The following is a 25665-nucleotide window of genomic DNA, read 5'->3' on the forward strand; positions in this document are numbered from 1 at the left end:
TTTAAACTCAAAAAGTATTTATCAATATTAAAATGTACCAATTCACTGCCGCTGTGATTATATGGTATGTTGGTGTACATGTTGCCTAAACAAACATACGTAAGAAACTGACAGGCTTCATATTTCTGACAACATGGCTACTTATACTATATGTGCAAGTCAAACAGACATTAAGTGGATATATACTATTTGTTATATATACTATTCAAATGACAACATTGTGCTGCAAACCCAATGACATTACAAAAATAAATCTTATTTACTTATATATGATAATGTTTTGTTTTTTTAGAAAATAATATTTAACATTATACCTTGGATTAGAAACTTCGCCTTACTTCTTGTGACTTCATATGTATGACGGTATTCTGCCCCAGTAGTAATATCTAGGACAGAATATTTTCATACACAGAGTCCAAAGAGGCCTGCGTGGAAGTGCACTAAGGACCTGAGGGCTGACGCGTACATGGGCCCTTAAACACAATCTAGACAAAAGCTCCACGTTTCCCTACAGGCTATGAAGAAAAGTGTTAGGGATTTGTTTGTAAGCTATGTCTTGGATTAAAATGTTGACAATATATGGCTTTATTGTCTATAGAAATCAATTAGAGCTCAGGTTTTATTTTTGAACCTTTACTATAGAAATGTAACATGGACGGTTCCTATTCTCATCTGGACCACTCTTCCTATTTGTGACCATTATGATACATGAGGTCTAATGTCTTCTATAAATGGTGACGGTATGAGCAGGAAAATATTATGAATCCCTATAAGGTTAGGTGCTTTGTGCATTGTTTTGAGAATTTTTATGAAAACAAGCTTTTTGAACATTGTGTGATATGAAAAGCTCACCCATCTAAGCAAGAAATATAACATAAATATGTGACCCAAACTAAAAGTTAAAGCCAAAAAAAAAATGTTTTCCATTCAGGGAAGTATAAAATAAAAAGCATTACTTACTTTTAAGCAAAGTGTCTTCATTATAAGCTGTTAGCCCTTTTTCTAAGCTAAGCTATGGGATTGTTGTCAGCGGGAAAAAAAACATAAAGAAAAACTGATGTCCATCACCTAGTGCTATAGCCTCATCAGTTCTTAAAGGGATATTCTAGTGTTTGGATATAAATTTAAATGTTGCTGGGACCCGTAAAAAATAAAAAACATAAATATATATACTTACCTACCCTCGGTACCCTGCTGGTCCCCTGCAACTCATTTTTTTCTCCTTCTTGTCTCCCCAATGCTTCTGTCTGCTTTCTACTTCCAAGACAAGTGCCCAGTGCAGGATCTGCCTACTCAGCCACTCACTGGTGCTGCACTGAGCCCTCGTCTCTGAGATAGGAAGAAGACAGACGCATTAGTATCAGAAGAAGAATAACAGGAGCTGTGGGAGTGGGGGGACCGAGGGTAGGGAATTATGGGGCTTTTTACCCTTTTTTTATATATAGGTCCCAGCAGCATATACATTTTTATTCACATGCTACTGCTGCGACATCCCCCTCCCCCCCCCCCCCCCCGCTATCTCCTGCACGGGGCCACGGCTCTGCTGCAGCTCTCCCGTGCAGGAGGTGTGTCGGCCGCAGCATGACACCGCGGACGACACACCACCTTCATGTATCTCTATGGGAGAGGTGGGGAGGCAGAATTCGTGCCTCCCCACCTCTCCCATAGAACTGTATGGGAAGGGTCGTGGAGGGGGCGTACCGTCGACCTCAGAGAGGTCGACGCTACGCGCATTAGCCGCTCACATAGAGGGAGATGCGGGGGCCCCGTTTGGGAGATTGCGATCCCCCTGCGATCAGACACTTATCCCTTATGCTGTAGATAGGGGATAAGTTGTCTTTTGCTGCAGATGTCCTTTAAATAGAGTGGCAAAGGTTTATGCTATAATTTCAGGAAGTATTACTTTACTGATAGAGTAGTGGATGCATGAAAAAGCCTTCCTCCAGAAGTGTTAGCTGCAAACACAGTGAAGGATTTTAAGCATGCATGGGATAAGCATAAGGCTATCCTTCATATAAAATAGGGACAAGAACTAATCATAGTATTCAGAATATTGGGCAGACAGGATGGGCCAAATGGTTCTTATCTGCCGACGCTTTCTATGTTTCTTGCTGGTACACTGGTACCTTGGTACTCAAATTTCTCAGATCTCAAACAATTAGGTAACTGTCACCAAATAAATTGTTCTAAAGTAACTCAGGCTATGTTCCCTAACTACTCCTAACACCCCTCCCACCCCATTATAAAAATTTCAGAGCTTCAAAAAACTGTGTATCATACCTTTATTTTTGCTCACAGCAGGAGAAAGTGGGCGTTTCCCAGCAGGCATGACATCACTGAAGCCTGCTTGGGGACCACTTCAGCCCTCACACGGTTGTGGTGCTGTGGTGAATAGAAGACATCAAGCTCTGTGCATGTTTCAGTCTGTGTTGCAATAAGTGAGGCTCTCCTCCAGGTTTCAATCTGTGCAACTTTCTGTGAGAATCTGTGGAGCTTTCACTTTCTATGCAGCTGTCAATCAAGCTCAGTGCAGCCAGAAGCACTTCCTGTGTCTGGACTCCTACCATTCCGGGAGGAGACCAAATTGACAGCATTAATTGTGGCAGGGAACAGAACATAGCCACCTAGTGGCCGTTTTTTATATTACATTTTAAACATATTTATGTTGATAATTTTAAAAGTAAGAGAATGGGAAAGTACACAAGGAACACTATATTAAAAGTTTTATTTGGTGACAGGTACTCTTTAAGGAAATCTGGATGTGGCGGTTGCAGTTGTGCACTATAAAAGCTTGGGGGTGAGGATGTTGTGCACTAAAAGGATTATCATTTTCATAACTATTATTTATTTTTACAGCGCCCTAGAACACATATAAACACAAATGTAAGTACAATAAATGTGAAACAGCGTAAATAACTGATATGGAGGAAGAGAGGGACCTGCCTGCAAGAGCTTACAATCGATAAGCTCTATCCTTTATAAAGCATCACATCCTCACTCCCCATTCTTACCCTTTATAGTGTACCCTACCTCACTCTTACATTCATTCCTTAGAACTTAATAGTGAGCCCTTCCTCTGTTATTCTTCCTGTAAATCTGTGCATTAGTTGGCAAATTAGCATATTCCTTACCCTTTCCAACAGTACATATCCCTACATTAAAACAATTTTCAGGCACCTTGAATGGTTGCAAAGCTTGGAACTGATCTAGCTATAGAATGACTAGAGCATTAGATATAGGTCAGAAGTCAATACATTAAAACTGCCTTAGGTAAAAGGGCCCTAAATACTCTTGTCAGTGGGTTTGGCAATGTGCATATCACCAGACATATATTATATTGAGTCCTTAGCATTCATCATCCTTGCATAGAGTGATTTCAGAATGAACGCCGTAAATAATCTTGATCAGGCTCTTCTTCATCTTCTTCATCATCAAGGTAAACAATGGCTACTTTCTTATCATCAGAAACAGTGTGACCATGGTGGACAATTCTTTGCAGCTGCACAGTTTTCTCGACTTCTGACATATCACCGATAACCTGGTGGGATGTGATATTATAAGGGGGTTGAGAGATGCCAGCAATTTCTTCCTCACCATATCCGCTTTCTGCCACTTCTGAATCCTCCTTTAATTCACTATATGATTGACTAAGTTCTTGTTGTTCTTCAGACCTACTAGACATAATCCCCGTGCTGCTTTCTTGACCTCCTTCTTCTCCTGTATGCTTTGTGGCTATTTTGGTTATATCCATTTGAAATGTAAATGACTTTTCTGTTGGACCCAGTTTAATGTGTTTAATTGACCTCTCGCTCTCAGTGGAATCCCCAGATGGAGATGAAACAATATACTCTGATGATTCATAGGATTCCCTAGTTGGTCCTTCAAAGGTGGTACTTTCTGATGTATGACTATCAGGAGAACTCAGTTGTATATGTCTCATATATCTATTTTTATCATCCATTTGAAAACCATCTTCTCCTCTAATTTGAAAACTGGGTGAGAGGGAGCCTTCAAAAACGATTTGCTCTCTGGTAGGACTTAATTTAATATGGTGGACAGATGTATTGATGCTGGGCTGATCTTTTGACTGTTTTAAACTGCTAATTGACTCTGGTTCGGAAACATAACCCTGGTACCTAATTTGTTTTGCTGCATGCACTTTCTGAGTAGCAAAGTTGAATTCAATAGGAGCACTGTCATCGGTGGTATCTAAAGTGATATTAAGATCATTAGGTTTTGGAATAGATCCTTCTAATAAAATGTCTTTACTTTTTTCACCAGAATAAATCTCTTGATCTCCCTGGTTTTCATTGTAAACCAATGATTGGCCTACACTCTCAGCAGTGTCATCTTTAGCTGATAACCCTCCTGTGACATTTTGCCCAATGCTGACTGTTTTGAAAATGGGTCCATGAAATATAATCTGTTCTGCCGGAAAATTTTCTGTTGGGCTTATTTTAATATGTCTAATAGACCTGTTCTGATCTGAAGTGTCTTCTGTACTTTTTACTATGTCCAGTTTCAGTGTTTCTGAGACAGGCCCCTCAAAGATTATCTGCTTTTTAGAGAGCATTTCCCTGGGTCCGATTGTGAAGTGATGTTCAGACCTGTTTATTTCTGTTGGAGATAGTTCACCAACTGAGCCATGTTGTGATCCCGTTTTCTCTTGTGTGACTTGCTCATTGGTGCTAAGTTCAATGTTTTTTATGAATTTACTTACATCGGTGGAAATTTGACCAAACGAAAATTCTCTTGTGGGACTGAAATGGATACTTGTGGTAGTTGGCCCTTTGATGCTGATCTCCTCAGTGTAATACTCCTCACTATTATTTGTTCCCATGGAGTCATACAATTCTTGGTATTTATCAGATTCTTTTGCAAATGATGTTACATCATCAGATGACTTGATATTTGATTTACGTATAGTTATCATTTCACTCTGAACATCCTTACCTAGCTCTAACATATCTACATCATCAGCGTCTACCGTTTGTGATACATTTATTTCTGCCACAATTGTAACTGCACCACTTTCTTCAGGTTGTCCAACTTTTTTGATATCCACTGCCAAACTGCTGCTTTGTGTTTGTTCTTCTCCAGCTAGTGCTGACAGTTCTTCCATAAGATCTTGTGGAAGTTTTCCTTGTAGGCAGTGTAATGCCCCTTTCAATTTTTCCTGTGGATCTTTAACATCTTTTGACAAAAGATCCATAATTGATGACTTCATTTCTTGTGGCACTTCAATTTTTTTCTCAATTACAATACTTTCAGTGTGTGGCTGTTCTGTTTTCTCTTCACTGCTCCATCTTTGTTGTGCTTTATCAGACTTATCTTCACCATATGAGCTTTGCTCACTGGCCGTGGCATTTTTTAGAAGCTCACTCAAACTCTTACGACCTTGGGATCCTTGTAGAAATTCATCTTGCCAAGAATACTTAACAGTAGATTCTTCTTCCGTGTGGATCTGTCCTCGTAAGGTCTCCTCTTCCTCCTCATCTAGGTAGGGGTTATCATCAGGAACATGAACAAAGTAATCTATCTCTTCATCAGCATGCCCACCTTCTGTTACTTCTTCAACTTGAGATGGACCTTCTCTGAGCTGACTTTCATCTTGCCACTTTTCGGTGCTAATTGAGGAATGTTGTTCAGAAATGACTGATTCTTCTACATTGCAACTATCTTCTGCTTCTTCTACATGAAATGGAGTTGGAATTTCCCCCTTTTCAAATTCGAAGGTTCCATAAGATTCTTCAACTATCTCGACATTAATTGACTTTCCTGTCCCTGTCTTTAACCCAGAGTGGATTACATTTCCTATCCATTCTTCTGCCTGCTTTCCAGTCACATCTTTCAGTATTGTTTTCTTTGTTGTCCTGCTTTCTACTTCACCAGGCAAGCTTCCAGTTGATCCTGGCACAGTTTTTGCTGGTGACTTAGTGGCTGTTGTGTTCCATATATCAGTTAAGTCAGGTTCGTCAAACAAATCAATTTCTTCCTTTGTTTTAGACTCTACAAAGATGTGAGTTTTTACAAAGCCATCGTCACATTGCTCCTCTTTTTCCATGTAGGTTACATTGGAATCATCCAGAGCAGTGGGTTGACCTAATTGCCTTAGAATATCTGTAACAATAGCTTTCTTCTCACTATGCTCTAATGAACTATCGTCCACATTAGAATCCATGGTGTACTTTGCATTGTCTTCGTAGTATTCATTTGCTTTCATTGCCTCTTTATCCTTTAGAACAGCAGCATCTTTACTCACCACATTAGTTTGTTGAGAGTCCCATAAAAGCCTGCTTTGTTCTGTATGTTCTAGATTCTTTGTTTCTGACCTAACTTCTCTTTTCCCTTCTTCATACTGTATTGGTATATCCAAGACAATTTTATCTCCAAAAATAGTTGTTGTATCTCCACTTTCCTGTTGTTTCTTCTCAATAGAGACTATGTTAGGCTTATTATCATCTGAAACAGAAGCGTGGCCTAAATGTCTTAGAATATCATCAACTAGAGTTACTGATTTTGTTCTTATGTCAGATTCCTCAGTTATGCCACTCCGATGTGCTGTAAGGTTATCCATATTTTCTAGAAACATTCTTTTGTCATCCACATACATAGGACTTACATTTCTTTTTGCGTTATCCTCCATATAACTTTTTTGTGTGCTATTTTCAATTTTTCTTGCTTCCAGTTGTATTGGTATTTCCCATACAATTTGCTGGTTCTCTGATCCTGATTCTTTTTCTCCAAGTACAACTTTTTGCACATGAGTGGTTTCCTGGACATCAACCATTGATCCTGCTGCTACATTCGTGTCACCATCTCCAACTTTTTCTAACTCCTCTTTTCTTTTTTTAGCTTGTTCTCTTTTCTTCCTTTCTTTTTTGACAGGAAGCTCTTGAGGTACCAGTTCTCGGATAATATCTTTCTGAACTGATTCTGTTATAGTTGCATCACTGATCACATTCTCTTTAGATATATACTGAAGATTAGGTTCCAAGGCTTGTTGTATTTTTTCTACATGCTTTGGAGATGCTTTATTTTCTTTGGTTACTTTTGTTTCTGAACTCCTTTGTGAGATGCAATCCACTTTTTTATCTTCTCTGCTAACATGTACATCTAGCTTTTTGGCCTCTTTAGAATGAGCTCTTGGGCGGGCAACTGGTTTTAGATCTTTCACTTTTTCTTCTTTCCTTGTTTCAGTTATGAGTGTGGGCTTGGTTGATGGAAATGTTGAAATAATTGGGCGATACATAGTCTGTGGGAATTCAGTCTTACTGGATATCTCATATCTTATAGGCGTACCTGTGTTCCATCTTTCACTTTTGTTTTGGCTTGTATTCTCATATATATGGGATACATAAGAACTATTTGTGGTATCCAGATTTGAATATTTTGGTCTGATTTGTTGTTGTGGTATTGTGCGAGTTATGAACCTATCTACATTTGTGGTGTCCATATTTCTCCTTATCTGTTCTTTGCATCTTGTCATTGGGTATTCAGCTCCTCTGTGATAGCGTTTTGTTGATTCTTCAACGGAAGATTTTACGTAACCTAGATAAAATATACCACATGTATGTTATACAGAAAATTAGATATAATTTAAAAGTCTATTTTAGTATAATATGTTTAAAAATCTAATCATGTTTTCAAAATATTGTTTAATGCACAATGTATTTAAAATGATATTTATATTCTTGTGTCAATATATATAGTGTCAAAATAGTGTATACAACATATAGGCTAGGATTCCACTTGGTTTTTTTTCTGGCAGTTTTTGGAAAACTGCCACTGCAGTTTTTGGGCCAAAGCCAGAAGTGTATTCAAAAGGAATGGGAAATATAAAGGAACGACTTACACTTCTCCTCCCTTATTGACCCACTTCTGACTTTGGCTCAAAAACTGCAGTGGCAGTTTTCCAAAAACTGCCAGAAAATAAACCAAGTGGAATCCTAGCCTAAGGGAGGAGAAGTCTAAGCCCTTCCTTTATATGTCCTATTCCTTTTGAATACACTTCTGGCTTTGGCTCAAAAACTGCAGTGGCAGTTTTTTAAAAACTGCCAGAAAAAAAACCAAGTGGAAACCTAGCCTTATACTATAAGGCCAAAGGTATGTGGACACTACTTCATAATGTGTTCAGCAATATTACTGATAACAATTGTTTACAGGTGCATTGAGTCCAGCATAAAGCACTAAGCAGTAAATTAGTTATACAGGAGATGTCAATAGTTTTAAGCACAGTCATATTATGCTACTGTTCATCATATTTCTGTAATGCCTGATATCACCATGTACTATGCCAAGCATTGGTTGGAATACTATCAAGTACACATCCTTCAGACTCTGGAGTATTTAAAACTAATTCTATGGATTAGGCACCAGTCATATCTTACAGCTACCAACTTAATCTTCTTTAATGGGTACTGTCAGAATCAACTTTTTATGATATGTTGTACATCGCGGCAAAACATTAATCTTTCTAACATTCTTCATAGTTTTTTTATTTTCTTTTTATAGAAATCATGGCTTATAAAAAAGACCACTAGGGGTCCCTATACCATCCAGAACTTATGTCAGGCTGCACCATCATCTTTGTCCCAGCTAAAGTACAGGCTGGGACAAAGTCCAGGAAGTAAGGACAGGACTAGCTCTTTTGTGCTTACTCCTGTCCTGTCTATTAGGCTCTTGTCATAAAACAGAGAGGAAGAGGTTACAGAGCACCCTGCAGTGATTGGATGAAGAAACCCAGCACAGCACACTTAGGAAGGATGCAATAATGGAGAAAAAAGGCATTCCTGCACTCACCGCAATGGTACGAGACAGCTGGCTCCTCTTACAGGTCCTCCGTCAGACTGGCAGACATACTCAGCGTGGGGCGCTCAGAGGCTCTGGGACCTGTGAGAGGAGCCTGCTGTCTCGTAACATTGCGGTGAGTGCAGGAATGCCTTTTTTCTCCATTATTGCATACTTCTGACTGCTGCCATAATTTACATCCTAGCACCGCCGCTTGACGAGTTTTGCTTGTATGCCTGCTTATGTATCCTTTTTCCCATTTGCTTTTGGTGTCAGCTACATTGTATATAGTGGTGCCGTTCATATACTTCTTTGTTTGCTGTAGACTTAGGAAGGAAGTGAATGCATGTTGAGTGAAGGTGGGCTCAGTTTTTGCCTTGGACACTGAATGAGTGAGCAGCAGAACAGAGGGATTTGTGAGCCAAATACAGAAGCTAGACACATAAAATAAACATGTAAAGCTCAGATACTGGCTGGGTCACTGGTTCATGCAGCTTTATAATCCACTTGCAAACACATGGAGCTCAATCCTGGACAAAATTATCACCATGTACATGTACATATTGCATCATTTCTCCCACTGGGTTTAGCCTCTGGCTTTAAGCTGTTTTTTTTTTTTTTTTATTCCACAATGCTATTTTATTTACTTGTACTTTCCCAGTTGCAAAATAATACAGAATTTGAATGAAATTATATTAAAAAAGAGTATTCAGACAGTATTATTATTATTCCCATTAATGTTTCAGAATCTGACAGTCTCATTGACAAAGCTGGTTTAGGAGGATGTCAGAATAACACCTCTTATGCATTCTACAGTTTGGTAAAAGGGGAATGATATTCTGGAGCTGTTTTGGTAGTTTGCCCTTAACTCTTTACCTTTACCAAATAGTATGTGATGGTAAATATGTTTGTTTTTAAAAAGACCAACGTTTTATAGCACTAAAACCTATTTTTAATTTTACAAAACTTTTACAAATAATGGTTTATTTTAAATTAAGAGGGGAGTGTAGTTTTCTTTGTAGGTTTTGATTTCCGACAGGTATTTTCCCAAGGTATTTACAAAGTTTTCCCTACATTTTGCACTTTTCCCTACATTTTGCTTTTTTTTTTTTTTTTTTACAACTGTTCTGATCTGTCGAGTTTTTCTCAGCTCAAATCCACCACATTTTCTGTGGGAATACTTAGTAATATGTTGCAATTTTTCAAAACTGTCAGGGACATGCCCCTTTTGCCGGAACCACTCCCATTCCCCCCTGTGACCACGCCCCCTTTCATTTTTTCTTGTAAAATGGTGGGTTTAGGTTTTTTTTTTTGGGTCGCAAATTGTGTTGCATGGAACGTGCGACACAATTTGGGCACAAAACCCGAGAAAAAGAATCGGGATCACGTTAGTAAATAAACCCCAATGTCTCTATTTAAAGAAAATTGTGGGGGGTTGTAGCTTTTGCTGGAGCCCAAAATGTATCTGATTTATTTATTTATTTTTGAAACAAAACCTTTAACACTTTTTTCAGTCTCAAAATATGGACCAAAAATATATGTGCCATGTTTGTTCTGACCTCCATAATAAAGTTTTTTTTTCGGGCAAATATATAACATTTAACTAACTGCCTCTTCATGTATTAAAACAGTTACATCAGCATACTTACCTCCCCTGCTCCCCCCACTGCTCACTCAGATTTTCCAATGCCTGCTACGCTCCTATTCTGCCAGTTTCCAATGATGTCCTGCTTCCCGCTCATCCAATCACAAGCTGGTTAGTTAAGTATGCTTGGTTTTATTGTTTAAATGAACAGGGAAGCAGTTGGCACCATTACAAATGATAAAAAATATACTGGGACACAGTTTAAAAAACAAGGGATGTATTTTATTTCAGTATTTGTAAGCCAAAACCAAAAGTGGAGCCTACACAGAAAAAAATATAGTGGATAAATTTGTATTTTGTCCGTGTTTTGGATCCATTCCTAGTTTTACCTTATAAATACTGGTAAAATGCACTGACCAAAATGTTGCAATGTGGTGCAAAGATTTTTTTTTTTAGGGCTTAAGAAAAAAATTGTCAGGTGGCAGACTACAGCACTCCATGTACAATGTTCGGTTTCCCGAAGGCTCCGCTGGTCTCTTCTGATGCTAGGGTTGAGTATAATTTTTCCTTCACCCCTGACCCCTGCAATTTTTATTTGAAGGTGGAAAATAAAATTTTCTAATTAACTGGTGCCAGAAAATAGATTTGTAAATTAGTTATATTTAAATATCTTATCAACTTCCAGAGGATGTTGTGTAGTTCTTTCCAGTCTGAACAGTGCTCTCTGCTGACAGGTGTCAGGAACTGTCCAGAGCAGGAGAAAAACTTCATGGAAAATCTCTCATGTTCTGGACAGTTCCTTACATGAACTGAGGTGTCAGCAGAGAGCACTGTAGTCAGACTGAAAAGAATTAAACAACTTCCTTTGTAGTATACAGCAGCTGATAAGTACTGGAAGGATTAAGATTTTTTTTTTTATAGAAGTACAAATCTGTTTAAATTTCTGACACCAGTTGTGTCAGGCCCAAGGCCTGATTATTAAAATCCTATATGTGTATTATAATTATAACTGTGTGATGTATTATCCAAGCCATGGGTGAGAGGTCATTCAGACTGTGTTTTTGTGTATTGCATTTTATTGGGGGGTCTGGCTATTTGTTTACATCTCCTTTGAAGTCAAAGGCTTTTTTGAAGTCATGCACTCGGGTCCCATCATATAATCAAACAGATAAGGGGCCAGGAAGAGAGAAGACCCCTTGGTGGGATCAGAGGGGAGGGGGGAATGAAGTCTCCCTTCCAAAAAAGGAGATATATAATATTTAAAAACAATGCTAGACTCAGGTTGTTCAAGGCTGTGCCCCAAGCTGACAAGACCATCCTAAGAAAAGCACTCTCACTCACTCATGGACTGCTATATCATCGTGCTGTAAGAACTTCATCTTTTGTTTTCTGAACTTGCCTTGCTAAACTCTTTTATATATTTTTGTAACTGTATGTCATTTGTTTCTGTATTTTTATATATTTAGCACTGTGATACCTTTTATCAGATTAAATGTTTAATTAATCAGCTCTGGTCTTTGATCTCTAAATATAGGAGCTCACCTTTAGAAGGAGGCTCTGGTAAAACACGTTTATCTAAGGGTTAATTTGGTGACTTGCTGGGACTTGTAGTTGATACCCAGAGGTCTGGTGGCCTTAACCCTTGCACCATCACACTCTTTCTAGCGTCTTGGCTGGACCGAAAGGGTGTGATCGTGACAAGTTGATTTGAATTTTTTTTTTTCCACTGGAGCACCCCTTTAAACTTTGAAGATACCTTTAACATAACAAAATATGGAAGGCCAAGACAATGACAAACATTCATGGGATGTTCCCTCTAAATTGCTTCTGGTTATCGATAGTCTGCAGATAAAAGTCAGAATATATCTTCTATAGTCTCCTGATGGAGTGGAGGGATGCTATGGCAAGTTGAATTTCCAGCACAGTCTGAATGGTATTACTATATTTCTACTGCATATAAGGAAGTTATTTTGAAAATAACAATACATAAAGGCATTTCTATATAACCAGTGATAATTCTTACCTGCAGGCCTGTCCCTCACTAAATGTTCTGTCACGATCACTGTGCCCTTTTTGCTTTCTGCTTCCAATAGAGCCCTGATGTAAAATGACAACAGAATCAATTATTAGAATTGGTGTAAAACAGTAATAACAATCGTGCAATACTGTATATAAAAAAGTGAAAAGTTATGTTACATGCATTCAATGTGGTTTGGATGCATAGAATAGATTTGAAAAGAGAAGTTTCAGTCTTCCCATTGTATGTGTCCTCCATGTATGATCTGTTATTTTAACAGTCTGTGTAACTTTAAAAAATATTGGCCTAAATTTTATTTCCTAGACAGTGTAAACTTAGATTAAACAGTCTAAATATTTGCAAATAATCCAAAGTAAGGAAAGAAAGAGGCGGATCACTCACCAGTCCGTTGCTGTGCACTTTATTGGAAGATGAATGTTACGCCGAGCGCTCCGGGTCCCCGCTCCTCCCCGGAGCGCTCGCAACATCCTCGCTACTGCAGCGCCCCGGTCAGATCTACTGACCGGGTGCGCTGCGATACCGCCCCCAGCCGGGATGCGATTCCCGATGCGGGTGGCGCCCGCTCGCGATGCGCACCCCGGCTCCCGTACCTGACTCGCTCTCCGTCGGTCCTGTCCCGGCGCGCGCGTCCCCGCTCCCTAGGGCGCGCGCGCGCCGGGTCTCTGCGATTTAAAGGGCCACTGCGCCGCTGATTGGCGCAGTGGGTCTAATCAGTGTGTTCACCTGTGCACTCCCTATGTATACCTCACTTCCCCTGCACTCCCTCGCCGGATCTTGTTGCCATCGTGCCAGTGAAAGCGTTCCCTTGTGTGTTCCTAGCCTGTGTTCCAGACCTCCTGCCGTTGCCCCTGACTACGATCCTTGCTGCCTGCCCCGACCTTCTGCTACGTCCGACCTTGCTCTTGTCTACTCCCTTGTACCGCGCCTATCTTCAGCAGTCAGAGAGGTTGAGCCGTTGCTAGTGGATACGACCTGGTTACTACCGCCGCTGCAAGACCATCCCGCTTTGCGGCGGGCTCTGGTGAAAACCAGTAGTAACTTAGAACCGGTCCACTAGCACGGTCCACGCCAATCCCTCTCTGGCACAGTGGATCCACCTCCTGCCAGCCGAATCGTGACAGTAGATCCGGCCATGGATCCCGCTGAAGTTCCACTGCCAGTTGTCGCCGACCTCACCACGGTGGTCGCCCAGCAGTCGCAACAGATAGCGCAACAAGGCCACCAGCTGTCTCAACTGACCGTGATGCTACAGCAGTTACTACCACAGCTTCAGCAATCATCTCCTCCGCCAGCTCCTGCACCTCCTCCGCAGCGAGTGGCCGCTTCCGGCCTACGACTTTCTTTGCCGGATAAATTTGATGGGGACTCTAAGTTTTGCCGTGGCTTTCTTTCACAATGTTCCCTGCACTTGGAGATGATGTCGGACCAGTTTCCTACTGAAAGGTCTAAGGTGGCTTTCGTAGTCAGCCTTCTGTCTGGGAAGGCTCTGTCATGGGCCACACCGCTCTGGGACCGCAATGACCCCGTCACTGCCTCTGTACACTCCTTCTTCTCGGAAATTCGAAGTGTCTTTGAGGAACCTGCCCGAGCCTCTTCTGCTGAGACTGCCCTGCTGAACCTGGTCCAGGGTAATTCTTCCGTTGGCGAGTACGCCATCCAATTCCGTACTCTTGCTTCCGAATTATCCTGGAATAATGAGGCCCTCTGCGCGACCTTTAAAAAAGGCCTATCCAGCAACATTAAAGATGTTCTGGCCGCACGAGAAATTCCTGCTAACCTACATGAACTCATTCATCTTGCCACTCGCATTGACATGCGTTTTTCCGAAAGGCGTCAGGAACTCCGCCAGGATATGGACTTTGTTCGCACGAGGCGTTTTTTCTCCCCGGCTCCTCTCTCCTCTGGTCCTCTGCAATCCGTTCCTGTGCCTCCCGCCGTGGAGGTTATGCAAGTTGACCGGTCTCGCTTGACACCTCAAGAGAGGACACGACGCCGCATGGAGAATCTTTGCCTGTACTGTGCCGGTACCGAACACTTCCTGAAGGATTGTCCTATCCGTCCTCCCCGCCTGGAAAGACGTACGCTGACTCCGCACAAAGGTGACACAGTTCTTGATGTCAACTCTGCTTCTCCACGCCTTACTGTGCCTGTGCGGATATCTGCCTCTACCTTCTCCTTCTCTACTAAGGCCTTCTTGGATTCCGGATCTGCAGGAAATTTTATTTTGGCCTCTCTCATCAACAGGTTCAACATCCCTGTGACCAGTCTCGCCAGACCCCTCTACATCAATTGTGTTAACAATGAAAGATTGGACTGTGCCGTGCGTTACCGCACGGAACCCCTCCTAATGTGCATCGGACCTCATCACGAAAAAATTTAGTTTTTGGTCCTCTCCAATTGCACTTCCGAAATTCTCCTTGGACTACCGTGGCTTCAACGCCATTCCCCAACCCTTGATTGGTCCACAGGAGAGATCAAGAGCTGGGGTACTTCTTGTTTCAAGGACTGTCTTAAACCGGTTCCCAGTACTCCCTGCCGTGACCCTGTGGTTCCTCCTGTAACCGGTCTCCCTAAGGCTTATATGGACTATGCTGACGTATTTTGCAAAAAGCAAGCTGAGACTTTACCCCCTCACAGGCCTTTTGACTGTCCTATTGACCTCCTCCCGGGCACTACTCCACCCCGGGGCAGAATTTACCCTCTGTCCGCCCCAGAGACTCTTGCTATGTCTGAATACATCCAGGAAAATTTAAAAAAGGGGTTTATCCGCAAATCCTCCTCTCCTGCTGGAGCTGGATTTTTCTTTGTGTCCAAAAAAGATGGCTCCCTACGTCCTTGCATTGATTACCGCGGACTTAATGAAATCACGGTAAAAAACCGCTACCCCCTGCCTCTTATCTCTGAACTCTTTGATCGCCTTCAAGGTGCCCACATCTTTACCAAACTGGACTTAAGAGGTGCATATAATCTCATCCGCATCAGGGAGGGGGACGAATGGAAAACTGCATTTAACACCAGAGATGGACACTTTGAGTATCTGGTCATGCCCTTTGGCCTGTGCAACGCCCCTGCCGTCTTCCAAGACTTTGTTAATGAAATTTTTCGTGATCTCTTATATTCCTGTGTTGTTGTGTATCTGGATGATATTCTGATTTTTTCTGCCAACTTAGAAGAACATCGCCAGCATGTCCGCATGGTTCTTCAGAGACTTCGAGACAATCAACTTTATGCCAAAATGGAGAAATGTCTGTTTGAATGTCAATCTCTTCCTTTCCTAGGATACTTGGTCTCTGGCCAGGGACTACAAATGGACCCAGATAAACTCTCTGCCGTCTTAGATTGGCCACGCCCCTCCGGACTCCGTGCTATCCAACGTTTTTTGGGGTTCGCCAATTATTACAGACAATTTATTCCACATTTTTCCACTATTGTGGCTCCTATCGTGGCTTTAACCAAGAAGAATGCCAATCCTAAGTCCTGGTCTCCTCAAGCGGAAGACGCATTTAAACGGCTCAAGTCTGCCTTTTCTTCTGCTCCCGTACTCTCCAGACCTGACCCATCTAAACCCTTCCTATTGGAGGTTGATGCCTCCTCAGTGGGAGCTGGAGCGGTCCTTCTACAAAAAAATTCTTCCGGGCATGCTGTTACTTGTGGTTTTTTTTTCTAGGACCTTCTCTCCGGCGGAGAGGAACTACTCCATCGGGGATCGAGAACTACTGGCCATTAAATTGGCACTTGAGGAATGGAGGCATCTGCTGGAGGGATCAAAATTTCCAGTTATCATTTTCACCGATCACAAGAATCTCTCCTATCTCCAGTCTGCCCAACGGCTGAATCCTCGCCAGGCCAGGTGGTCGTTGTTCTTTGCCCGTTTTAACTTTGAAATTCATTTTCGCCCTGCCGACAAGAACATTAGGGCCGATGCTCTCTCTCGTTCCTCGGATGCCTCAGAAGTAGAGGTCTCTCCGCAACACATCATTCCTCCTGACTGTCTGATCTCCTCTTCTCCAGCCTCCATCAGGCAAACTCCTCCAGGGAAGACCTTTGTTTCGCCACGCCAGCGTCTCGGGATTCTCAAATGGGGTCACTCCTCCCACCTCGCAGGCCATGCGGGCATCAAAAAGTCCTTGCAACTCATCTCTCGTTTCTATTGGTGGCCGACTCTGGAAACAGATGTTGTGGATTTTGTGCGGGCCTGTACTGTCTGTGCCCGGGATAAGACTCCTCGCCAGAAGCCTGCTGGTCTCCTTCACCCTCTGCCTGTCCCCGAACAGCCTTGGTCTCTGATTGGTATGGACTTTATTACAGACCTACCCCCATCCCGTGGCAACACTGTTGTTTGGGTGGTCGTTGATCGATTTTCCAAGATGGCACATTTTATTCCTCTTCCTGGTCTTCCTTCAGCGCCTCAGTTGGCAAAACAATTTTTTGTACACATTTTTCGTCTTCACGGTTTGCCCACGCAGATTGTCTCGGATAGAGGTGTCCAATTCGTGTCTAAATTCTGGAGGGCTCTCTGTAAACAACTCAAGATTAAATTAAACTTCTCTTCTGCTTATCATCCTCAATCCAATGGGCAAGTAGAAAGAATTAACCAGGTCCTGGGTGACTATTTACGGCATTTTGTTTCCTCCCGCCAGGATGACTGGGCAGATCTTCTACCTTGGGCCGAATTCTCGTACAACTTTAGAGTCTCTGAATCTTCTGCTAAATCCCCATTTTTCGTGGTGTACGGCCGTCACCCTCTTCCCCCCCTCCCTATTCCCTTGTCCTCTGGTTTGCCCGCTGTAGATGAAGTGACTCGTGATCTTTCCACCATATGGAAAGAGACCCAAAATTCTCTTTTACAGGCTTCATCTCGCATGAAAAAGTTTGCCGATAAGAAAAGAAGAGCTCCCCCCATTTTTGCTCCCGGAGACAAGGTATGGCTCTCCGCTAAATATGTCCGCTTTCGTGTCCCCAGTTACAAACTGGGACCTCGCTATCTTGGTCCTTTCAAAGTCTTGTGCCAAATTAATCCTGTCTCTTACAAACTTCTTCTTCCTCCTTCTCTTCGTATTCCTAATGCCTTTCATGTCTCTCTTCTTAAACCACTCATCATCAACCGTTTCTCTCCCAAGCTTGTTTCTCCCACTCCTGTTTCCGGTTCTTCTGACGTCTTCTCAGTGAAGGAGATACTGGCCTCCAAGACGGTCAGAGGAAAAAGGTTCTTTTTGGTTGATTGGGAGGGCTGTGGACCTGAAGAGAGATCCTGGGAACCTGAGGACAACATCCTAGACAAAAGTCTGCTCCTCAGGTTCCTAGGCTCCAAGAAGAGGGGGAGACCCAAGGGGGGGGGTACTGTTACGCCGAGCGCTCCGGGTCCCCGCTCCTCCCCGGAGCGCTCGCAACATCCTCGCTACTGCAGCGCCCCGGTCAGATCTACTGACCGGGTGCGCTGCGATACCGCCCCCAGCCGGGATGCGATTCCCGATGCGGGTGGCGCCCGCTCGCGATGCGCACCCCGGCTCCCGTACCTGACTCGCTCTCCGTCGGTCCTGTCCCGGCGCGCGCGTCCCCGCTCCCTAGGGCGCGCGCGCGCCGGGTCTCTGCGATTTAAAGGGCCACTGCGCCGCTGATTGGCGCAGTGGGTCTAATCAGTGTGTTCACCTGTGCACTCCCTATGTATACCTCACTTCCCCTGCACTCCCTCGCCGGATCTTGTTGCCATCGTGCCAGTGAAAGCGTTCCCTTGTGTGTTCCTAGCCTGTGTTCCAGACCTCCTGCCGTTGCCCCTGACTACGATCCTTGCTGCCTGCCCCGACCTTCTGCTACGTCCGACCTTGCTCTTGTCTACTCCCTTGTACCGCGCCTATCTTCAGCAGTCAGAGAGGTTGAGCCGTTGCTAGTGGATACGACCTGGTTACTACCGCCGCTGCAAGACCATCCCGCTTTGCGGCGGGCTCTGGTGAAAACCAGTAGTAACTTAGAACCGGTCCACTAGCACGGTCCACGCCAATCCCTCTCTGGCACAGTGGATCCACCTCCTGCCAGCCGAATCGTGACAATGAATACAGTGGCTACATACGGATAGATGTAAGCAGCAGGGCAGAAGGTGTTACAGAGCCCCATCCGAAGCGACGGCGCCGTTTCATGCCCTCTGGGCGTTTCTTCAGGCCCAGAATTGACAATTGGACAACACCTCCTGCCCTGCCGCTTACATCTATCCGTATGTAGCCACTGTATTCGTCTTCCAATAAAGTGCACAGCAACGGACTGGTGAGTGATCCGCCTCTTTCTTTCCTTACTTTGGATTATTTGCAGAATAGTAACTGTACCAGCATGAGCACCGCCGCCAAATCAGCTGTAGGCGCATTTATCCCCCTACAGGCCGTCAGTCCCTACCTGCATATCCCAAAGCAGTGCCAGGTGTCTTGTTATACTCTGAGTCTAAATATTTGTTTTGCTTCCAAAACTGCCTTGCACTTTGTTTATATGCTTTTTTTTAAAACTTGAACAAGAGGAAAAAGGAGGCTGCTCGATAATGATCAGCCAGAAGCTTAATATATATAATACATATAATAATATATATAATACTTAATATACATAATACTTAAGTACCAATAACTTTATTGACAAATATATAACATAATTAAAACGTGATAGGGCAAAACACATTTTGGAAGGTTAAAGGGGTTGTCCAGCATAAGAAACAAACTGTGTATGGTGTCAACAAGTATAATAAAGCAGCTTACTAATATATTGTTTTTAGCCATACTGCAAAGAGCTTGCCATATTGGCTTGTAGCTGTGACATCTTGTTACCTTCTCTGAAAAAGAGAGCTGCTCTGTCCCTGCTCTCCCCTCCTGTTTGCTTAGGACCAGACCATTGATAAGAAGAAGGGGAGCTCATATTACTGCTCATTAGATTTTAAGGCAGAAGGAAGCTCAGTCACAGTAGTTTCCCTCAAAATAGGCTCATTGCTGTCTTATCTGACAAAGGCTTCCTGCTACCTTAAAACCTTATAAACAGCAATATGATCTCTCCCTGACCAGACAGGAAGAGAGGGCAGACAGGAGATCTTTGCATTCGCAGCCTGTGGCGTGATGTTACAGCTACATAAGCGGGCATGGCTTCAGGTTTCTGAGTTGCAGACATGAGCATAAATTTACATAAAAACAATATAATATACAGATAATAACCCCTTAAGGACCGAGGGTTTTTCTGTTTTTGCATTTTAGTTTTTTCCTCCTTGCCTTTAAAAAATCATAACTCTTTCAATTTTGCACCTAAAAATCCATATGATGGCTTATTTTTTGCGCCACCAATTCTACTTTGTTTTGTAACTTTTGGGGGCTTCCGTTTCTACGTAGTAAATTTTTTGGTAAAAATTACACCTTATCTTTATTCTGTAGGTCCATACGATTAAAATGATACCCTACTTATATAGATTTGATTTTGTCGTACTTCTGGAAAAAATCATAACTACATGCAGGAAAATTAATACGTTTAAAATTGTCATCTTCTGACCCCTATAACTTTTTTATTTTTGCGCGTATGGGGCAGTATGAGGGCTCATTTTTTGCGCCGTGATCTGAAGTTTTTAGTGGTACCATTTTTGCATTGATAGGACTTATTGATTTTTTGGCGTGTACGCCATTGATTGTGCGGTTTAATTAACGATATATTTTTATAATTCGGACAATATGATTCAAACTTTTAATAGGGAAGGGGTTAAATGATCTTTATTCACTTTTTTTTACTTTCTTTTTGAAGTGTTATAGCTCCCATAGGGACCTATAACACTGCACACACTGATCTTTTACATTGATCACTGGTTTCTCATAGGAAACCAGTGATCGATGATTCTGCCGCTTGACTGCTCAGGCCTGGATATCAGGCGCTGAGCAGTCATTCGGCGATCGGACAGCGAGGAGGCAGGTAGGGACCCTCCTGCTGTCCTGTAAGCTGTTCGGGATGCCGCGATTTCGCTGCGGCTATCCCGAACAGCCCACTGAGCTAACCGGCAAACTTTCACTTTCACTTTAGATGCAGCGTTCAACTTTGAACGCCGCGTCTAAAGGGTTAATAGCACGCGGCACCGCGATCAATGCCACGCGCTATTAGCCACGGGTCCCGGCCATTGTTAGAGGCCGGGCCCGACCCACTATGATGCGGGGCTACGCCGTAGCCCCGCGTTAAAGATCGGGAGCGGACACATGACGTTCCAGTACGTCATGTATCCTTAAGGGGTTAAAATAAAATATGCACAAAGAAGTATACATGAATTGTACAGTAAATATAAGAAAGCTAAGTGCAATTGGTCAACTCTTTGCACTGGTTTTGAAAAATCTCTCCCCATGGTGTTGCATTTTAAACCATGCCCTTTTTTTTTTTTACCAAGCAAACATTCCTTTTTGCCAAGGCCACGTCCCTTGTGTCAGCTGCAATAGAAAAATGTCTAACACTGATAACCTAATTCTTATAAGCCAATTTCTTGAAGCAAAGTACTCTAGAATTCTAATGCATTTATGAAAGTTAATCTTTTTCAATGTATTTATTCATGTGTTACTGTGGTGTATCTGAGGTGTACTTATAAGTTAGAATGGGTTCACACTATGATTTACATAACAAAGATAATGAATAGTTATTAAAGAGTAAAGAAATATTAATATCTGCATTGGTATTCATTTTCATGATGTTTTCTCCCCCACATTATATAGAGCATTGTGTAATGGAGCAGGGTGTTCCAGCATAGTCTGACTGTTTTCTAAGTTATTGGGCAGATGGCGGGGGAGGTCTTACGGCTGTTGTCAGTAGTCTGCGCAGCCATAGAGAACCCTAAATAAGCAGCAGGACAACACCCATGTGGCCACAAGAGCTACAAATTAATCTGAAGCTTTAAGTCCTGAGAATGAAGACCAAAAATAAAAGCAGGACTCATATCTGGCACCATCCTGCTGGGATTCGGAAACTGACTCACTGTTCTCTGACTAGAGATAATGTTTTTCCAGTATGTGAGGTGTGAATAAAAAATGATAGCCAAAATATCAGCCCCACCCAGAGGGAAAGGGAGCCATTGGCAGTGTAACATGAACTGGAGGACAGGTGGTTTTAGAAGTCGGCAGATTCAATTTACATTTGTTTCATGCAACTCCACCACTGAGTGAATATAAATAAACTTACTTAATAAAGACCATGAAAAACAGTAGCAGAGAATGGATAAGAGCAACTTGATACCAATAAACAAGAAGAGAAACAGACGCATAACCAGCTGTAAACAAAGTATAGCAGGATCCTGGAGCCTCTCACATCTCTAACTACTTCATTATTTATATTTAGTACTATGCATCATGGTCCAGGTTAAGGATCATCGAAATAGCAATGATGGTTGAAATTGAATCTTGGTATACATTTTCCTTGCAAGGACATATACATATTATATTTTTGTTGTTTGAGATATTTATTGTAGAGGCAACTATATATAATGGAATTTTGGGAGAAAAACATCAACTCGATGCCAGATGTGTAACAGAACTTTGGGGCCCATATGCAAAATGTGTAACATGGCCCCCCACCTACTCAAATAAGTTATGGTGGAGGTCTTTGGGGAGATAAAGTGTATTCTGTAGAACCTTGGGAAAAAATGTTAAAATTTTTATTCTATACAATTTTAAACAAGTTTCATCAGGCTCAAAATGGCCCATCTGGGAACAGTTGGATTCACTGGTGGTCCCCTGAATAGCTTCAAGACACCTTACCCATTTTGCGGTGATGTGCAGAACATTGTGGCAAAAATACAATGGTTTTGCACAAATCACAGTATGTTTACAATATGATGTTTTTGCGTCATCCTAAAGTACTAAATAGGGTACAATTTACTTATAAGTATAGGGTAGGCCCCCAGGATCAATTCTTTTGGTCGGCCCCCAACACCCCAGCCCAATGCTGAGTTCCCTAGCTATTTCGGTACACCCCTATTTCACTATAAGAACTTCTGGTACCCCCACCGATCAGCTGATGGGACAAGGCACTTGTGTGAGTGCTGCTGCCTTTTTATTGCTTACCAGATGCACCTCTATACATTTTGGAGAGGCTCTATTTGACATGTGGTAGCGTTGGGGGATAAAGCCTTGTGGAGTGTAGGGTAGTTAGGGTGTTGCTGTTCAGAATAGTAAAGGGCGCTGTTAACCCTTGACACTCGTGACGCCAGGGTGAGGGTTAAATACTGTAATCTTGATGATAGATGCTTAGCATATCCACTATGTTAGAGGCCGAGGCCGCAAGGCTTTGGCCTAGTAAATCGTCTTGTAAGCTAAGGAGGTCCTACCTCTTCCAGAATCAGCAACCCAAGAGAGCGATCAAGATGGATTGGTCCATAACAAGAACTTCTATACAGTCATAGACTAACTGAGGGGTGCCAAGGGGATAACTATAGGAGAGGGACCCCAACGTTCCTAGGGACTCTGACTATGGGGACCTCTACAAAGATAACGTATGAAATACTGTACCGGGACACCCTAAACCCCCTTACTTAAAACAAGTCGACCCCGATGCCTGTCCCCTAAGGCAGAGGAACTAGGACTGGGACAGGATTATTAATACTTTATGTACATCCTGACAAAACCTAAGTAAACATTAAACACATTTGTACTTGCTTGTTACTCTGACTAGCACCTTGACTAGACAATATTGAAGCTATCTAGACATTTTGAAGCTATCTAGACATGTTGAAGCTATCTAGACAGTGATGAAGCTATCTAACCTTTAGTTTCTAGCTCCTTAGACATTTTCATAGCTCTCTATAACATTTATGAGGCTAACTAAACATTAGTACAGCTCTCTATACATTTAGTTTCAAGCTGTTCAGACATTTTTGAAATCTCACCACATTTTTTCTTTTTGCCACGATGAGTCACCTGTTAGTACACAGAAGGGTATATTGGCTTGCCTGAGGCTCTCTACCAATAAGGTTAGCTACTAGGGTCTATCGGCTACACGCTACTTACCCCTAGAACACAACAGTATAACCTACCTAGGTTACCTAAAGAAATACGTGTTTAATCTTTAGCTCGCAAGAGCATCTACTGGCCAGGTAGAGCATCTCACACACGTAATAAAGAGAAGATAAATATGAGTGTACCTAATAGTGGCAGGAATTGGGTTTCTTGAATGTGAAAATGTGGAAAAGTGTTTCTTGAATGTGAGATATATTTTTTGTTTTTGTGTATGTACTGAAGAAGACTGAGGTAGTACATTTAAGTGAGTAATTTAAGTACTATGTGTGCAAGTACTGCTTGCTAGTTAGTCTTGCTATCTTAAGGGTAGGTTACCCTGTTATTTTTGTTGAGACAGGTGCTAGCAATTGGCAACTGGAATGCTACTCTCAGAGAAGCCAGGAGAGTCACCTATTTAGTAACTACTAAAACACCTTTTTAGTATTTTTATACATTTGTATGTACATGTATACAAGTGTATACTGTTTTTAGTGTACACGTGCATCTGGCAGACAATTTTCTGTGTACAACCTTTACTTACTTTTTATGTACACAGACACAAAGCCGCTGTACACAGACACAAATCTGCTGTTCCGGAGCCATTGTGCTGTTCTCACCATGTGGAACGCTGCTCTCCGCTATGTCTGTACTCTCTGGCTCCCTGTGCAGACTGAAGAGGTCGCTGTGCTGACAAGTTGCTGTGTCACAGCCGAAAGGGAACTTGGAAACACAGGACTCGTTTCTGGGGGAACAGGAAGTCGGGGCTGCACCGATGACATCCTTCCTGCCAGCTGCCATTTTGGGAAGCCCAATATAAAAGACACCACGTCTTTTATATTGGGCTTCCCCAAAAGGGCAGCTGGCAGGAAGGATGTCATCAGTGCAGCAACACAGCAACTTGTCAGCCACGCCCAGGGGCGGGTCATGGTGCAGCGCACTACTTCTTTGCGCGCTTCTCTGGCAGCAGGTTAACTCCTCCCATGCTGACCAGAGGATCGTTTACACATTGCAGCAAATAAATCTTCGTCTCCCCCCTTACTTTTCACGTGGTCCCTCTGTAATTCGCACCACACGCACCGCTCCTGTACACTGTAATGCGGCCTGCGACACATGAATAAAGTCCGTTACTTTCTGGGGGGAGTAAAATTTCACTAGTGGCAACAGCAGTAGGCACACACCCGAATCCTGTTTGTGCGATGCCAAAAAGGCTTTTCTGGTAGCGTTGGGGCATAAAGCCTTGTGGGGTGTAGGGTAGTTAGGGTGTTGCTGTTCAGAATAGTAAAGGGCGCTGTTAACCCTTGTCACTCGTGATGCCAGAGTGAGGGTTAAATACTGTAATCTTGATGATAGGCCTATTGCCACCCTTCCCAAGAGCAATAGGTGATGCAGAAATAAAGGATTGTCCACAACCACTGTTAACTGAAAACTTGCTGGAACTTTTACTGAAGAACTTCTGTACATGCAGCAATAGTAACAGCCCAGATAACAGAGTCTCTATAGATATAGCTGAGCAGCGATTGACAGTTGGTTGGGATCAGATAAGCTCAATTTAGCTTCTTAGAGATTTTGTAGCATAGATCCGCTGGATTCAAGGGTGCGTTTAGGTCCAGTGATCTTGCAGTGAGTAGCGGGGAATTGCTTAGTATATCCGCTATGCTAGAGGCCGAGGCCGCAAGGCTTTGGCCTAGTAAATCATCTTGTAAGCTGCGGAGGTCCTACCTCTTCCAGAATCAGCAACCCAAGAGAGCGATCAAGATGGCGCAGCTTCCTTTATATGGGCAGGGGCTGGCCATTTTGGATTGGTCCATAACAACTGTCACTCACCGTTACATTGCATTGTGGGTGAACACGTCATGGGAACCTCCAAAGGTCCTGTAGCAAAACCATAGAGTTCTAACCTAATCACGTGACCCGCAGGTCCTACTATGCTGAATAGGTAGGCAATCAAATATATACACATTTATACTTATATTTATAAGAACTTCTATACAGTCATAGACTAACTGAGGGGTGACAAGGGGATAACTATAGGAAAGGGACCCCGACGTTCCTTGGGACTCTGACTATGGGGACCTCTACAAAGGTAACGTATGAAATACGGTACTGGGACACCACAGACATCTCAGCTTTTCCTATTTAAGTTTAAAGCCCCATGCAGTTTTTCTTACAAGGACAGCTCCATACAACTGGTAGCAGCTATAACTGGTACTGTAGCTTATCCCATTTAAGTTTCCACTCATAGTTCCAAACTAAGATAATATGGACACCTCTTTGCT

The 25665-nt window shown here is 42.6% G+C and overlaps 1 protein-coding gene across 3 annotated transcripts in view; it reads right to left on the minus strand.

Moving 5' to 3' along the window:
• Nucleotides 1–1681: 1681 nt before the first annotated feature.
• SYNM (synemin) overlaps nt 1682–25665 on the minus strand; it is a 67706-nt gene continuing 43722 nt past the window's right edge. For all 3 annotated transcript variants that reach the window (XM_056571839.1, XM_056571836.1, XM_056571837.1), the window contains exons 3-4: nt 12399–12472; nt 1682–7551 (exon numbers count right to left, since the gene is read on the minus strand). In XM_056571839.1, the coding sequence (XP_056427814.1) occupies nt 3377–7551; nt 12399–12472 (4249 nt within the window). In that variant the 3' untranslated portion in view covers nt 1682–3376. The remainder of the gene's footprint in view (nt 7552–12398; nt 12473–25665) is intronic.

This window comes from Hyla sarda, chromosome 4 (assembly GCF_029499605.1).
Source record: "Hyla sarda isolate aHylSar1 chromosome 4, aHylSar1.hap1, whole genome shotgun sequence".
NCBI classification, from domain to species: domain Eukaryota; kingdom Metazoa; phylum Chordata; class Amphibia; order Anura; family Hylidae; genus Hyla; species Hyla sarda.